At 51.4% G+C, this 16,396-nt stretch overlaps 1 protein-coding gene across 4 annotated transcripts; it reads right to left on the bottom strand.

Annotated features, from left to right (window-relative positions):
* Positions 1 to 2,749: 2,749 nt before the first annotated feature.
* On the bottom strand, positions 2,750 to 16,341 carry stac3 (SH3 and cysteine rich domain 3). Of its 4 annotated transcripts, none has more exons than XM_039746556.1 (13): positions 16,246 to 16,341; positions 15,614 to 15,677; positions 6,690 to 6,791; positions 4,395 to 4,554; positions 4,198 to 4,295; positions 4,026 to 4,107; positions 3,846 to 3,943; positions 3,702 to 3,771; positions 3,563 to 3,612; positions 3,361 to 3,464; positions 3,232 to 3,283; positions 3,012 to 3,149; positions 2,750 to 2,923 (listed from the first exon to the last, which is right to left on the bottom strand). In XM_039746556.1, exons 2-13 carry the CDS (start codon positions 15,674 to 15,676, stop codon positions 2,825 to 2,827), a joined length of 1,116 nt encoding a protein of 371 aa, XP_039602490.1. In that variant the 5' UTR covers position 15,677; positions 16,246 to 16,341; the 3' UTR covers positions 2,750 to 2,824. The 4 variants fall into 4 exon arrangements, with proteins under 4 accessions (XP_039602490.1, XP_039602489.1, XP_039602492.1 ...); XM_039746555.1 differs by lacking the exon at positions 16,246 to 16,341 and adding an exon at positions 16,029 to 16,213; XM_039746558.1 differs by lacking the exon at positions 6,690 to 6,791.
* Positions 16,342 to 16,396: the final 55 nt, after the last annotated feature.

Here is a 16,396-nt window from a genome sequence, read left to right as displayed (position 1 = left end):
CAGATCTCGATGTCTCAAAGTCTAAATCTGATGATATCTGTGCCAGCCTGCCATTTCATATTCAGCTTACCTCCCAAAGCTGACAGGACATACGGTGGGTGGCATTGCTGCTGGGTTTGGCATTGGGGGGGTTTACAGAATCGTGAACAAGCTGCTTCAAGTCATCCACGGAATCCCATCCAGGCCCTCACCCAACACTGATGGCACAGCTAAGACAAGATACCAGTTACTGATGCCAGCTCTGAAGAACATCTTCCACGCTGGCACTCCTGAGACACTTCCTGATGTGAGTGACTGCCAACAGATGGCATTCTCTTGACTTACTTGCCCAGCTAGTTGTGGAAATCAATCAGCAGTGCAGCTGGGCGCGAAACGGGCGCTCACAACCACCGAACTCCTCTAGGGGGCGCCGCTCCCACACGCTGCCTGTGTGATTTCTCATTTTAGGCCTCCGGTGCCCCCTCTGCTGGGGTGGATGGGCAAAACTCAGGGCAGCCATTGCCCTTACCAGGCTGCCAGCACAAGTTCAACTGGCCGTCGCCCCGACTCGTGCACTCCGGGTTCCAGGCGGCACACGTCCAGGTGAGCCCCACGGTCATCTTGTTCAGGGCCTGGCAGATCGGCACTCGGGTTGGATTTATTATTTTGTCACCTCCGGATTAATTTGTCACGTATTTATGTTCAATTGACAAGCGGCGGCGCCGTTGCGTGCACAGCTGAGTTTGTGTGATTAAAGAGCTGACAAGTGAGCCATCTGCTTGTCACATTAATCTGTCATTTGAAAACAGATGCGATTTGCCAGCCATCCGTCAGAAGCACTTTGATGGGGCGCCTTTCGCCTTCTTCTTCGCTGCCAGTATGTGGCTTTCTTCATCCTCCTCCTTCTCCTCCTCCTCCTCCTCCCACTGACCTCTGCCCTTTGCTTGCCTTTCCCACTACGGGGCCACTCCTCGATGACCCCCCTGTCCGCAGGGTGGGCTCGCTCCTGCTGCTCTTCAGGGTCCTGCGAGTGCCACAGATCCCTACTGCTTCCAATGAGCCCACCAATATCCCCACAGTGCCCTTGTGCCACCAGAGCTTGGTCCCTCTCGGTGAGCCCAGTGTCATGAGCTGGGTGGCCAACTGTGCCACCCAGAAGCTGAGAAGTTAACGTTGGACTTGAATCCTCATGCCAGGACTGCCAAGTTCCATAGTCTCTGGCGTTATGAAAGAAAACGTAAGGTTGAGGATGCCCGGTGTGGATTTGAATAAAGCGCCTTGAATCAAGTCTGAATCACCTGTGACAGAGGCCTGGCTACTTTGTAGGGGCTTCAGTGTGCCACTGGCCCCCTTCAGTTGGTCTTTGGGTGCCCGCCGTACAGCAGGCCCAACTGCCACACCGCCCATGCAAAAGCAGGAGCCCACCGCTGTAATGTGCTCCCTACGAGCCCAAAAATGCCCCCTTCTGGCACCAGGGCCCTGTGACACATGGTAAGCTGTGTGTCATGTGCTGGGTGCCACAGCTGGCCTCTCAGGCAAAAATCAGCTGTAAGGGAGGCAGTCTGGTGCCAGCAGTGCCACGCAGAGGCTGAGGAGTTGCACTTGGCAGCACTGGGCAGAAGGTTCAAGATCCTTAGTCTCTGGTGTTATAAAGTCAAGCTGGGAGGCACAGGATGCCCACTGTGGATTTTGAGCTTAGTGCCTCACAGGTGAATAAAGCCTCATGCCATCCAAACTTATACGAATGTCACAGATGGATGGCGGGATGTCATTTGTCCCCTCTTCTCAATTTCCACCTGTCTGTCTCCTCGTTCATTCATTATGGTCCCTCCTCTGTCATCGGGCCAAACTGCCCACCTGCACTCGTGACTCCATGTGGCAGAAAACTGAGTTGTGCCCAAGGCATCGCCTTCAGGTTTGTTACGCAAACGTGGAGAGGAAAAAAAAAGGCCATTAAACCATGTGTAGGATAGGGAAAAAAAAGATCAGGAGGCAGAGCGCACCGAAGACCTGGCATATCCCTGTTCAAAGTGGCACCTGCTCAGGTGATGGCACACGCGGGACTGGCACCCTGGCACGGCACGGTCCTCACCGGGGCCCAAGTGAGCGCGGCAAGAAGAGTGTTAATGCGGCACAAATGGAAACGAGCGCTCCGCTCATCTCTTCATGTTAATTTATGGAGCGTCAAGTTAAGCATCACGGCGTCTCATTTACTTCGGTAAAATTAACTCGTCCGCAATCCCCCCCAGAGCTTCCTCGGGCGCCGAACCCAACTGCGCGAGTCGGGGGGTTCAGCCAAAGTCAGGTGGGGCCTGGGGGTGGGGAGCCGGCGAGCCAGCAGCGACCGCGCCACCCAAACTTGCGGCCAGACGTCCAGATCACGTCGCGCATCCCACCACCGGGAATGACAAACAAACAATCAAAGAAACAAGCAAACAAACAAAAACCGCAGGAAAAAAAAAAAAAAAAAAAAAAAAAACGGATTGACGAGGGACGGACGCGCAAGCGCGTGCCCGAGCAGCCCTCAACCCCTCCGACTGTGGCGCGCACGTGCGTGCGTCTCACCGGGCTCAGGCGAGTATAGAGCGACATCTAGCGGGCGCAGACGGGAACGCCGCCAACAGCACAGCCGCCCGAGTAACAAAGACGGCGGAGAGCAGAGCGCGTGCCTCGGGGGGTCCCTGTGGTCCGACTGAAGGGTCGCGGCGGAGAATGCTGCGCAGGTGTGTCAATCAGGCCCGAGCCCGATGGACGCAAATGAAAAAGACGCTCAGGTGGAAAACATTTATAGAAAAGCATAAGTACAAGGCGGGGGGGTCCAGTCCGGCCCGCTGCTCCCTGCACCTCAGATCTCCTGCAGCAGGTCGGCCGGGAAGAAGCCTAACTTGCGGCCAGTGCTGACCTTCATGTATCCGTTGAGCTCCTCGCCCTTCTGCACGACGATCTGGAAAAGAGCAAAGATGGCGTCAGGGGCCGCCCGTAGCGCCCCAGCAAACAACCGAAAGGCGCTATATGAACGAGCAGCGCAGCACCTGGTCTTTCTTGAGCGTGATTTGGCCCATCTCCCTGTTGCCCACAAATGACCTGGTCACCTTGTAGACGCGCTCACCGGCCCGCACGCGGATGATGTAGTTGGCGGGCAGGTAGCCGGACTTCTCACCGATTTTGCCCTGGAGGAGAAGGAGGAGGAAGAGGAGGATTACATTTTGTTGATGCCAATGCTGGTGGGTGCCAAGGTCATGCCAATCTTACCCGCCACCACTCCTCATTGGAATCGTCGATCACTGTGATCCTGTCCCCTGGGCTGCAAGTAAGACACAGAGAGAGAGAGAGAGTTACCGAGTGATGCCCCCTCTGACCCACCCACCCCAACACACTTACTGGAAGTCCAGGTCGTCTTTCTCCAGAGCCTTAAAGCGGTACAGTGCCAGGTAGTAATGGGACTGGGTGAAGCCCCCTCGCATGCCAGGCTGTGGCTTCTTGCTCTGTGGGAGTAAAAAAACAGGAAGTGAGCAAAGTGGCAGTGCCACCACCACCACCAACAGGCAGGCTGTCCTGCATGTCACTATGGCCACCCTGTCACCTTATCATCAGCTGCCGCTTTGTCTCCTTTCTTGTCAGCCTCGGCACCCCCTAGAAGAGAAGACAGGGGAGGGGGGGGCAGCATTGCTATCTGAGCCCTCCACTGAGGTCCCGGCCCCCCCACATAAACACCCACTCACCTGCCTCGTTCTTGCCCTCCTCTGGCTTGGGTGCCACCACCTCTTCCTCTTCCATCATGGCCATCATCATCTGTTGAAGACAGCAGCCATCAGAAGGACAGTTGGGACCCCAAATCTCAGCTCCGTGTGGCCCCCCAGACTTACATTTTTCTTGTCGTTGGAGTCTTTCTTCCTCTCCTTATTGGCCATGATCACTCCGAACCTGAGGGTCTCAAACACTGGGTCCGTGCGATTGGATTGGGCTGCAAGGACAGCAGAGATGCCAGTGAGCCACCTGCCAACCCCACCTGCATTCCAACCTGCCGCCGGCCCCCCGACACTCACAGAATGGGAGCAGCTCCTTGACACAAGCGTTCTGCTGATTGCTGTACAGGGGGGAGCTGTAGGCGCGCCGGAATCCGGGGGGCTGCGGACACAGAGAAAGAGAGAGAGTGAGAGAGACATGGAGAGACCCGGACAGCAGGGGGCACCGCGTGGAGCCAGGCTGGCCACTCACGATTTTGCCGAAGCACCGCTGCATCTCCACGTATGACTGGCAGTGGTGGTGGATGTTGGTCTTGCAGTTTTTGCACCGCAGGCCAAACTTGTTGTTGACTGTGGAGAAAAATAAAAAAAAGGCCAATCAGGGGAAGACCACCAACAAGGGCCGAGTGCCAACCAAGGACAAAGGCAAGAGAAAAGTGGGCAACTTACGCACAATCATCCTGGCGCACACGTCGCAGAACTTGGGCTTCTTAAAGTAGTGATCCTTGAACTTGTGAGGCTTGTCGTTGACGGGCTTCACGGGCTCTGGCGGCGGCTCCGTGTCTTCCTCCTCATCGTCTTCCACCTCCACTTCATAGACAAAGTAGACCTTGGAGGAAATGGACAGCATGGGCCACGGGCTGGCGTGTCACCCGCGAGTCGATCGGCTTCCCACTTGCTGCTGCAACTCTGTGAGGGGAGGCGAGCAGGGGGCAATACCTCGCTATTGTGCCAACCCACCACACTTACAGGTGGGTGCAGACCAGCAGTGCCACTGGCAAGTCCACCAGGCCGGCACCCCTCGGAGGAACTCAGCAGCAGCTGGCTATGTGTGCATGTGCGGATCACAAAAGCAGCACAAGGGTAAGGAATGAAGCACAGCACCGGGACCAGGGCTCAGGCCCTAATTTACAAAACCAGAGGTGCTCACTGGCACCGTCTGAGGGCGGGCAGCTGCCAGGACACCAAGTGTACCGTCTAAGGCAATCTGTGGCAAAGGCAAGGGGTGGAGCTGAGTCTGACAGAGGAAAGGGGCGGGCTCAAGAGATGGCCTGACTTTGATCAGGAAGGTTTACTGAACACCCACCTAAATGAAGCAGGGCTGAGTGGCAGAGGTGAAGGGGTGTGGCCTGAGGTAACAGAAGAACTGAGTGACTTTATGATTGTGACAGAAGAAGAAGAGCTAAGTGGCGTCAGGCAGATATGGCCACGTTTAAGGCGGGGCATACAATTCACCGACAGGAGGCGGGGTTGAAATTAGACAGTGGTGAAGGGGCGGGGTGCAATTAAGGGTTTGTGAGATAGAGGTGGAAATGAGCACAGGCTTCCAGACAAGGCATCGACAGGAGGTGGAGCCATTGGAAGGGGCGTGGCCTAGTATACCAGAAAAACAAGGTAAAGCTGGAGCTTAGCAGGGTTGGCAGAGGAGGCGGAGATCAAACCCACTGACAACAGGTGGGACTGAGATGTAACAGAGGTGAAGGGGCGTGGCCCAGTGAGGGTCCCATTTTTGGGTGGTAGAGGTGGAGCTAAGTGGTATCAGACAGGTAGAGCTGGGTAAAAGGTAGGGCTTACTGACAACCCACCGACAGGAGGAGGGGTTGAGATTTAACAGCAGTAAAGGGGTGGGGCATAAATAAGAGTTTATGTGGTAGAGGTGGAGCTAAGCAGAGGGTTAGACAGATGGGGCGGGGTCAAATGATGACCTGCTCCTGATTTATCACACACAGGGGCGGGGCATAAGTAAGGGTTTGTATGGTAGAGTTGAAGATGGGCAGTTTCAGACAGATAAAGTGAGGCTTTCAGACAACCCATCTACAGAAGGAGGGGCCACTAGAAGGGGCGGGGCCTGGTAGAACAGAAAGACAAGGAATAACTCCAAGTTTATGTGGTAGAGGTGGGGCTAAGCAGGGGGTTAGACAGATGGGGTGGAGTCAAATGATCACCTGCCCCTGATAAGGCAGGGGACAACCCACTGACAAGGTGGGGCGTGAGATGTAACAGAGGTGAAGGGGCGTGGCCCAGGGTAAAAGGCAGGGCATACTGACAACCCACCGACAGGAGGAGGGGTTGAGATTTAACTGCAGTAAAGGGGCGGGGCATAACTAAGAGTTTGTGTGGTAGAGATGAAGATGGGCAGTTTCAGACAGATAAAGTGAGGCTTTCAGACAACCCATCTACAGAATCAGGGGCCATTTGAAAGGGCGGGGCCTGGTAGAACAGGAAGACAAGGAATAACTACAGGTTTATGTGGTAGAGGCGGGGCTAAGCAAGGGTTAGACAGATGGGGCATGGTCTAATGATGACCTGCTCCTGAAACTCACACACAGGGTTGGGGCTTAACTAAGGGTCTGTATGGCAGAGGTGACGATGCGCCATTTCAGAAAGATAAGACGGGCTTATAAATAACTCACCTAAAGGAGGTGGGGTCATTGGAAGTGGCAGAGCCTGGTGTAACAGTGGGATGGCGCAGGACTAGGAGTGTGTGTGGAAGAGGTGGAGCTGGGTGGCATCTGATAGGTGGGGCTTATTGACAGATGGATGGGGTGGAGTCAAACTGTATCGTATAAGGAAGGAGGGGTCTGGGTGTGGCCTCACTATGATAAGATGGATCTCTAACAAACCACTCCCAAGAGGCGGGGCTTCACTTGCACTCAGAAGGCTGCCATTGGCAAAGCATCAAAGTCTGCATGTCAGAAAGCGAAAGGTGGCAGCGGAGCAGCCAGGCCACGCGTCACGCCTTACCGGCACAGAGTCGCCTATTTCCCCATTGGGCTGCTGTGCCACCTCAGCACTCTCAGGCTCAGACTTTTTATTCTTCTGAAAAAGTTTCTTGAACTTCTGCAGCTGAAAACGAAGAGGAATGGCATGAGTTGGCTGGAGGCAGACGAGTTAGTGGCACAGCAAACCTGGGCGGTTAGAGGAGGGTGCAGCAGCGTGCAGGGTGGGCAGGATGATAACAGATGCCATCTTACTACATTCCTCCATCAAGGGTCAGCTCTCAGTGCCTTAGTCGCTGGCAGGAGGGTGCAGGGGCTGGGAAGGACTGGAAATGCGGCCGCGGCAGGTGTGGAGAGGCGCTATATAGAACTGTGGTTGCTCCTCAGCATCTTATTCTGAGTTTGGGGCATGAGCTCAGTAGTCTCTGGTGGGCACCAGGCGCCTCTTTAAAAAAAAAAAAACTCCTCTACCTGTCTAAACTGCCACCGGGACACTTACCTCAGTCCTGCTGATGGCCTGGTGGGCTTTACCTGTCAGCCCCCTCTGCTCTGGAGGACGTGGTCTCCCACAGCCATTAACAAGCTCACACTCACCCTCACACCTACAAGTACATGGCAGTCACTGGCAGTAATCACACCTGAGTAGGTCACCACTCCTTGGCACACCCCTGGCACTACAGGTGGGTATCACATCCACTCTCTCACTTTAGTCGTCCACCATTTTGGCTTTTGGGTTCTCATATTGGGCCGTGCAGTGTCTCCCACTCCCACACCTGGCCAAGGCCATCACCCCCTCAGGCTGCTGGTGTCTTTCTCCTGACTCAGGGGGCTCTCTCTTCAAGCCCAACTCCTGCTGTGCACACACACGTCGTCAGCAGAAGCTCCACGAACCTCACACCCGACACCTCAGCTGCGATACCAGCAGAATTCTGCCTTCTATGAAATGGCGGCTCCACTCTTGGTTTCCTGCTGGCAGTGCCTCTTCATTCAGTCCACATGGGTGACCTTCCAGTTAGGCCATATCAGTACATTTCCTTTACACCCTGGCAGCACTTCGGTCAGGGTGGGCCACTTACTGTCCTAACGAGAAGGCAGTGTGGAATAGTGAGCCCCCCAGAATGCACAAACACAGTCATTAACCTTTAGGTGGGTGTCTTTAGGATGTGCCAAGAAAATTCACCCTGGCAACCACTGGCCATGGTATTCAAGCAGGATTAACCACTGCGCCACCCTCCCAATTAAACAACACACTGCAGGGCAGCAGTTTCTTCTGTAAAGGTGGCATGTTGCCCACACAGAGAAGACTGTGCCAGGAGACAAAGATATTGAGAGCCTCAGAACAATCACAACGAGGACAGCCATGGAGTCAAAGAGCGCAGGACAATCCTGGAAGTGGCACAGAGTTGAGATTTCAAGGACCCCAAAGTCCAACTGTCTAGCACCCTACTTGATCACCTACTCACTGTGACTGAAGTCTCCAGCTGTGTCCCCGTGTTCTTGATGACCTCAATTTAAAGTCACTGTCTGATCCACTGCACTGATTCTCTTCATCATTTTAAACCCTTCAGTCAGGTCTCCTCTTCCTCACTGTGAAGGCTCAGCTCTTTTAATCTTCATAACTCATCCCCTGTAGCCCCTCAATCAACCTCGTCGCTCTTCTCTGGACCTTTTCTTGTGCTGCTTTGTCTTTTTGTAGCCTGGAGACCCAAACTGCACCCAGTACTCCAGATGAGGCCTCACCAGACCCTCCTGTGACTTGTACTGCACACGTCAAGGCGCTATATAACCTGACATTCTGTTAGCCTTCTGAACACTGACTGGTAGTTAGAGTCCACTATGACCCCTAAATCCTGTAATCTTTCCTCATAACTCACCCCCTGTACCCTCCATCAGCCTCGTCGCTCTTCTCTGGACCTTCTCCAGTGCTGCTGTGTCTTTATGTAGTCATCAACTGACCCCAGATGAGGCCTCACCAGTGTGTTATAAAGCCTGAGCAGAACCTCCTGTGACTTGTACTCCACACGTCAAGGCACTATATAACCTGAGACTCTGTTAGCCTTCTTAATGTCTTCTGAACACTGTCTAGATGTTGACAGTCCACTATAATTCCTAAATCCTCCTCTTAAGGTGGACTTTTGATTTTCAGACCCCCCTATTGTGTAATCACATCTAAACCTAATGGAAGTGTTGGGCTCAGCTCTTTTCATCTTCATAACTCGTCCCCCGTAGCCCCTCAATCAGCCTCGTCGCTCTTCTCTGGACCTTCTCCAGTGCAGCTGTGTCTTTATGGAGTCATCAACTGACCACAGGACTCCATATGAGGCCTCACCAGTGTGTTATAAAACCTGAGCAGAACCTCCTGTGACTTGTACTCCACACGTCAAGGCGCTATATTAACTGACAGTCTGAATGGCCGCTGAACACTGTCTGGACATTGATGGTGACCAGTCCACTAGTAAGGCCTCACCGAGAATACAACATGTACTGCACACACAGGCCTGATTAGCCTTTTAATGGCCGATCTGTCCCCCCCACCTGGACGTAGATGGTGACAAGTGCACTGTGACTGCCAGCTTCTTCTCCTACAAGGTGCTTTCGTCTTTCCGACCCCCCCACGGTCTATGAAGATGCGACATTTCTCCTTGCCACGTGCTGCACTTTACACTTTCTTAAATTCAACTTCATTGTACACTAAATGAGCCCAAGCCAGCAGGCCAGCCAGGCTCCTCTGTAATAATTCAGCGGATTCTCCATCTGCTGCAACTCTTGAAACAATCAGATTGTTTAGGGATGTTGGCTCAGCACGGACGCCTACTGGACACCACAGTTAACTTCGCCTCATTCTGCTGTGTCCTCTCCTCCAACCCTCTCTGCTTCCTGCATTTGGGCCAATTTTGTACCCAGGGGCACAGTGCCCCCTGAACTGCCACTTCCTTCTATTCGACCAACTACCCTTCTCATGGGGCTCCTTTAGCAAAAGGCTCCTGAAAATCAAGATAAAGGAGATCGGATCATCGCCTTCTCAATTCCACCACGTTAAGACGCCCCTGCTTGTTCTTTATGTGCGCTACCCGATCTTTTCCTCGATTCCTTCTTAACGCGCATTAAAGCTGCGGCTGCAATACTTGGATCAGTCCAGTCACCATTTTCGTTACATTTGCCATCTCTCATTCTTTAGCAAAATTTCTAACGTGGAAAAGCACATCACGGGCTCAGATCATCCCTCGCTGACCTCCTTAAGTCCTCCAAGTTAATACGTGTAATGTGGGCCTGCTGCTTATTTACATTTATGCCCCAAATGCCACCCAATCTCTGCTTCACTGCTCAGTCCCCCTTTAATCAGCCTGCTCGCAGCTCTCAGGACGTCCTCGAGTGATGTTGCGTCTTTTTTTGTAATATGGAGACCAAAACCGAGCCCAGCACTTACTAGTGTGCTGCATACTGTAGCTTATGACACGGACTGCACACGCTATAGGGGGCACTATATACGAGGGACGTTTCAAAAGTTTCTGCACTTTTATATTTTCGTTGGTGAAGGTGGGAGTAGTAGTAATAATTGGACATTTAAAAAGTTAGTACACCGATGAGTAAATTGCATTGCAGACGACTATGTTGAAAAGGGATGTCATTTGTTTTTGAAATCCTTAATAAATGTAGTTAAAAAAGAGAGGGTGGGAAGCTTTAAGAACGTCCCCCGTATAACCTACCATCCTATTAGCCTTCTCGATGGCCCACTAGGACAGCATGTGAGGCCTCACCAGGGTGTTATAAACCTTGATGAGCGCCATGACTGCCCACACTGCCCTTAATTAACCTTTTTAACAGCTGATCTGCCCCCCTGGCAGGAGGTGGATGGTGACAGCGCACTGCGACTGCCATGTCCATTGTATATTCAAACCAAGCCTAACCTTCCTACCGCCGTTACATTCAATGTCATCCTCTGTCCAAGTGCTTCTGGGGCAGTTCAGCCGATTCGGCTTCGTAGTTTGTCATCGTGTGCAAACGTACGCCAACGTCACATAAGGCGACCTTTGGCTGCCCTTATTGTGTGTCGACTTACAGAACTGAAAATTGCAGCCGACTCACATATGCGGACGGACTGAGCGCCAATCATAGTTATGCCCGCCCCTTTTCCTGACAGCCAATAGCATGTTGTCTGACAGAGGCAGTGCGGTATGAAGGGTTGACAGCAGGTTAAGCAGCAATGGCTGCCCTTTCTTTCACTTTCTATTTAGTTATGGTACTTAAAATACGAGACATCAGACAGACGAGCCCCCTCATGACAGAGCTGGTGCAGCACAGAAGGTTAATAGCTGTGGTGCGTCCCGGCTGTAGTTGCGGCCCTTTTTCATCCCTCGTTACGTTTTAACACACAAGACAACAGACAGATGAGGGTCACAACACGCGTGCTTCTTATTGCTTGATGCTACATTCCACGCCAGGTGCTGCTGCCTGAACCCTCACTGGTCCTCAACTCTCGCGCAAAGAGAAAATCAGTCAGGTTTCATGCGGTTGTCCTAGCCAGTGGCAGACTAAGTTGGTCTCAGCTGTTGAGATTGTCACATTAGGTGACCCAGCTTCATGGGCACCAGCCACCACATGTCTCAGATTACATACAGGTATTGAAATGAATCCCCCCCTTTGAAATATTCCCATTTTTGTTGTTTTACAGCCTTAAATGAACACACAAACTAATATTTTTTCCAGCTTTACTTACTCAGTGTAATCTCTAACATGCAAGTGAAAGATAAAACGGCTACAGTTCAGAAGAATTATAAAAAATCCAAAACAAGACCTAATGAGATGAATAAAGGATCAGGCCCCACCCCCCAACTCACTCAGGTGGCAGTGCCCACCATTCCCATTGCGGTTACTGGTTTCCTCCCTCCTGTTATCAGTTATAATGAGTGCGATTAGTGAAGCTGTTCCTGGTCCATTCATTCCCTTGCTTGGCAATGCGACTGACAGCCGACAACTGACTATGGGTGGCAGGCCACCTTCAGAAGATCTCAGGGACAGAGTTGTGGACGGACAGGAGATGGAGACCAAAAACATCTCAAAGGCTTTATCAATCCCAAGAAGCTCAGTAAAGTCCATCATGAAGAAGTGTTTGGTACGACTAGGACCCTCCAAACTGGATGGAAGAGCAAGGAGGAAACTGGGAAGAGAGGCTACCGAGAGGCTAATGGTCACTTTGAGGGAGTTACAGGACTTGAGGCACAGAGAGGTCATTAATGGTGTGCATGTGACAACAATTTCACAACAGCTCCACCATTGTGGCTTGTTCAGGAGGGTCACACTTCTCAAGAAAGGCCACATTAAGGCTCGTTTGAGCTTTGCCACCTTGAAGATTCTGATGCCAAGTGGAAAAAGGTCTTCTGGTCAGATGAGCCCAAAAATCAAACTACTTGGCCTCAACACCAAACGGTCCACCAATGTAGTTGACCATCCACAACACACCACACCTACAGTAAAGCATGGAGGGGCAGCATCCTGTTGTGGGGGGCCTGGGGCTCTCGTTAGGGTAGAAGAGAAAATGGATGGAGGAAAATACCATCAAATTCTGGAGGGAAACCTGCTACCCTCTGCCAGGAAGTTGAAGATGGGCAGAATGTTCACCTTTCAACACGACGACGACCTGAAGCACACAGCAAAATGGACCACCCAGTGGCTGAAGGAGAAAAAAGTGAATGTCCTGGTGTGGCCAGTCAGAGCTCAGACCTAAATCACAGTGAAAATCTGTGGAAAGATCTGAAGATAGCAGACCACCAACGCTCACCATCTGATATGAGCGAAGAGTGGGGGGCAAATATTGAGTGGGCTCAGTCTAGATGGGCAAAGCTGATAGAGAAAAATCAACAGACTCAAGGCTGCCATTAAAGCAAAAGGGGGGGGTCAACAAAATGACAATGACATTGGGGGGGTACTTTATTAATCTCAGTGCGTCTTGTTTTTGATTTTTTATAATTCTTCTGAACTGTAGCTGTGATTTCTTTCACTTGGATGTTAGAGGTGGCATTGGACAAGTAAAGCTGGGAAGAAATATTAATTTGTGCGTTTTCATTTAAGGCTTTAAAGCAAAAAAAAAAGGGAATATTTCGGGATTCTTTTATACCCACCGTAAATGAAAGCTACGAGTGAAAAAAATCACTGGAAAAGTCGTCGTAACGAGACAAGGGCTTTAGCGATTACATTCTCATCAGGCCGTTTGTGTGTTTTAATCACGGATACTGACCCCTGCTGGACACCACTTCTAACATCACCAGTTTCGGAGAACGTGCCCCCGACTCTTCCTAAGCCTAAGCCTTCTGAAAGTGCAGATCAATAATATCAGACGTACCCCCTCTCTTAGTGAAATACGACCTCCTCCTCCTTTTCTCCATTTTGTCTGTTCACCAACACTCCTCTTCTCCATCCTGTTTAATTTCTTCCATGTATTTTCCTATGACCCACTAAGCTAACTGACCTGTCATTACGTGAACCCCCCCACAGCCATTTGACATTGTTGTGGTGTGTCATTTTGTATCCAAGTTATAAAATATTTTCTCTTTTTTTGTTAGTCAGACAAAGCAAATGTAATATCAGTGCTGCGTTTCATTGTTGGGCTTTCACGTCCAACTGAGACTTTAGGGCCGAGTCAGGACGTGGAATTTTCTGGCAGGGTTGGAGGGACGACTCAAGACTGGCTTGGCAAAGTCAGGACAGGAAGGCTTCAGCTCATCAAAGGGTCTTGGGTGCAGTGGGTGGGCTTTAACAAAGGGTGACGGTGTTCGGACCGAGTGCCTAAAAGCCATAAAGGAAGCAGCTACCAAACCCTGGCATGGAGGCCAACATGGGCTCAACCACTGGTCATGGGGGCAGGTGTGTGTGCCCCCCATTGGTCTCAAGTATGGCTGTCTGGCATTTGTTTTGAATCCGAGGCCATTCTGTGCCGCAATGCCCTATTGGTGTAAGGGTTTGGACAGAACATTGCATGAATTTGCTTTCTCTGTCCGTCTCTCACACCATTGCCATGACAAGGACTGAATGGGACAGCACAGCAGCCATACTGAGACCTGACGACAGGGGACAGTTAACGTAACTACAAGTCTGTGTGCCCCCTGCTTTTATCAGGTTGTATGCCTGCCAATATTCACATGTACTTGGTTTATTGTTATTATTTCATGAATATTCTCACTAACACATCATTTAAAGTTGTAACTGAACTCCGGCTCGTCTTTTACTACACCTAATTGCCGGAGGTTATACATGTAGAAGGCACGGTGGGGTGAAGTGCTAAAGTCCACCACCTTACAAACAGCGCCAAGTCCAAGGGATCTGAGGCCTTCCTTCTGACAAAGGCTACACATTCAAGAATACAAAAGAGGAGTAATAGAGTAGAGAAACTCTACCAAGACAGTACATACGCGAGTATTTTTCTTGCCATCTTCCAATCTCTAGGTGTGTCCCCAGTGTGCAGGGGGCTGCCAAGGGGGTTTAAATTCTGTATACACTTCCCTGCTAGCCTTGAGCACTTGAGGAGTTCTGTTGATTTCTAACCCAAAATGTCACCCCTTATTCTCAGGCTCCCAGCTCAGACCCCCTTTAATCCCCCCACGTTATCTGGTTCTCCACCCTGGTTGTGATACGAAGACCACAGGCCTCCCTAGTGTGTTACACAGCTTAAGTAAGACCTCCGTGACAAGTGCCGCACACAAAGGGGGCCCATATAACCCAACATCCCATTAGCCTTCTTAATGGCCGATGTAAACACTGACCAGTCCACGACGACGACTCAAAGGTCCTCCCTCACACTGTACATGAGGTACTTTCAAATGTCAAACCTCCCATCTCGACTCCGTTTACATTCACTTACTGAGGGGCCTGGGACGGCACGCTAGATGAAACTTAACGCCGACGATTCTTCAGATTCTCCATTATCTGCCGCCCTTCTCAGTTTGTCGCCAGCTTGGTCTCTCTGTACATTTTAAAAGCAGCAGCCCAACACTGCCCCCTGTTGAGCAGCAAGTCATACTGTTAAGTCCCCTTGGTCATAATCCAGTGTTCCTGGTCTTTGTCACCAGTCTACTCACACCGCCTTCTCCAATTTGATCCCAGGCCTATCTGTCAATCTCACGCCTCACCCCTGTGGTCACCTGCTTTGTTTCTTCCTCATTCACTTCCCAGCATATCAGTCAAGTCTGATTCCTGCCTGTCACCTGTAGTGGTTTCCGGCCACTCGTTTCTCTGGTCTTTTTCTTCCATTATTTTGCCCATGTGGCATGTTAACCTAACTGGCCTGCAACAGTTGTTCAGCCCAATCTCTGCTCTGGTCTGGCTGATTTGGTCCTCACAGATCAAACATATCCTCAGTGTCACATGTGACCCCAAGTCATAAAGCCACTTGCCAATGCGTCCTTCATAAGACTAAAATGGTCTCCTGCTACTCAGTCAGCTCCCTTTTTAAAAGCCCCAAAAGAAGATCTCAGCTGCTCAGCCACTTCATCCTCCCTGCCATAGCACAGCCTGTATCCACCTTCTCTCACTTCTTCATGCCTCAAAACATTTGGTAAACTTTCTCTCAAGTCTGTGACAACTCTGCCAAGTGCCAACATTTGCTTGGCTCACTGACTGGATAATTTAAGAATGACACAGCGCTGCTTGTTGCTCATTATGAGCCAACACTGACCTCTAGTGGTCAAACGTGGCACTCACATCCTGTTATTGTCTCTGGCAGAGAGGACAGTCAGGCTGAGCTCAACATTCATGAGACAAGTGGTGTGCTGGGGCCACAGAATTCACCCGACCAAAGCTCCACACACAGCCCATGTCCTGGCACAACGCGCAGAAGGCCACATAGGAAGTGAGCAGCATCCAGCAACAAGTTAGAAAAGTAGGAGGGCACAGCCAGGGACTGGGAGTATTGGCACAGGTGTTGTGAAATCACAAGCACAAAGTGAGCACACTTACCACATTTTCATTTTCTCCCGCATTGGGAGGTGCAGAAGGGTCCAGGACCACCACTTCGGTCATCCTGCAAAACAAACAAAAGAGCCGTGAGCGGCACCACCTGCTGGAGAATGAAAAAAACTGCACCAACGTCCAGATGACATATGAATGTGCCACTCTTATTAAAGTCCCACCCTGGTCTTCACACGATTTGTCAGTTTTGAGAGGTGGGCTTTGGGCTCCCCGTTAGCCTTGTGGATTTCCACCTTTTAAAATCAGAACTGTGGCCATGGAGAAGGAGCCAGCCGACAGGACAGGAGAAATTGCGAAACTCCCAGCGACTGTGTCAGTCTGCCACGTCACCACACACAAGCCCGATCTCTCCCTAGGGAAGAAGTGGCTGGCTTAGCACCCACAAAACACCCATTAGTCCTACCTTGTCCACCCTGTTGCCGATAATGTTAAAGTGGCATCACCCAAGCGCCAAATGCTGGTCATTAGTTCGCCCGGCCTCACCCTAGACTCTCCACAGAGGTCTTCATGGCTCCTGGGTTGTACCCAGCTCACCACTTAGCCCCCCATAACAGTGTTTGAGAACCCCCCCAAGCTCCACACCAGTCCCTCCGTCGAGCCCCACGACGAGCAGGTCCTACCTCAAAGTGCAGTGTGTGCCGAGTTGCTGTCCCAAGGAGGACTGCGAGAAGTCATGATGCAGCTCTGAGCAGACAGGGACAGCTGACAGTTATTTTGGCTGACGTGAGGAAATCGGACACTGGTGACATGCGGACAGCTGGCCGGCCGCCG

Source organism: Polypterus senegalus, chromosome 3 (genome assembly GCF_016835505.1).
Source record: "Polypterus senegalus isolate Bchr_013 chromosome 3, ASM1683550v1, whole genome shotgun sequence".
In the NCBI taxonomy this organism is placed as follows: domain Eukaryota; kingdom Metazoa; phylum Chordata; class Cladistia; order Polypteriformes; family Polypteridae; genus Polypterus; species Polypterus senegalus.
The sequence above is the reverse complement of the archived record's forward strand: the minus strand, read 5'-3'. Positions and strand labels throughout refer to the sequence as shown.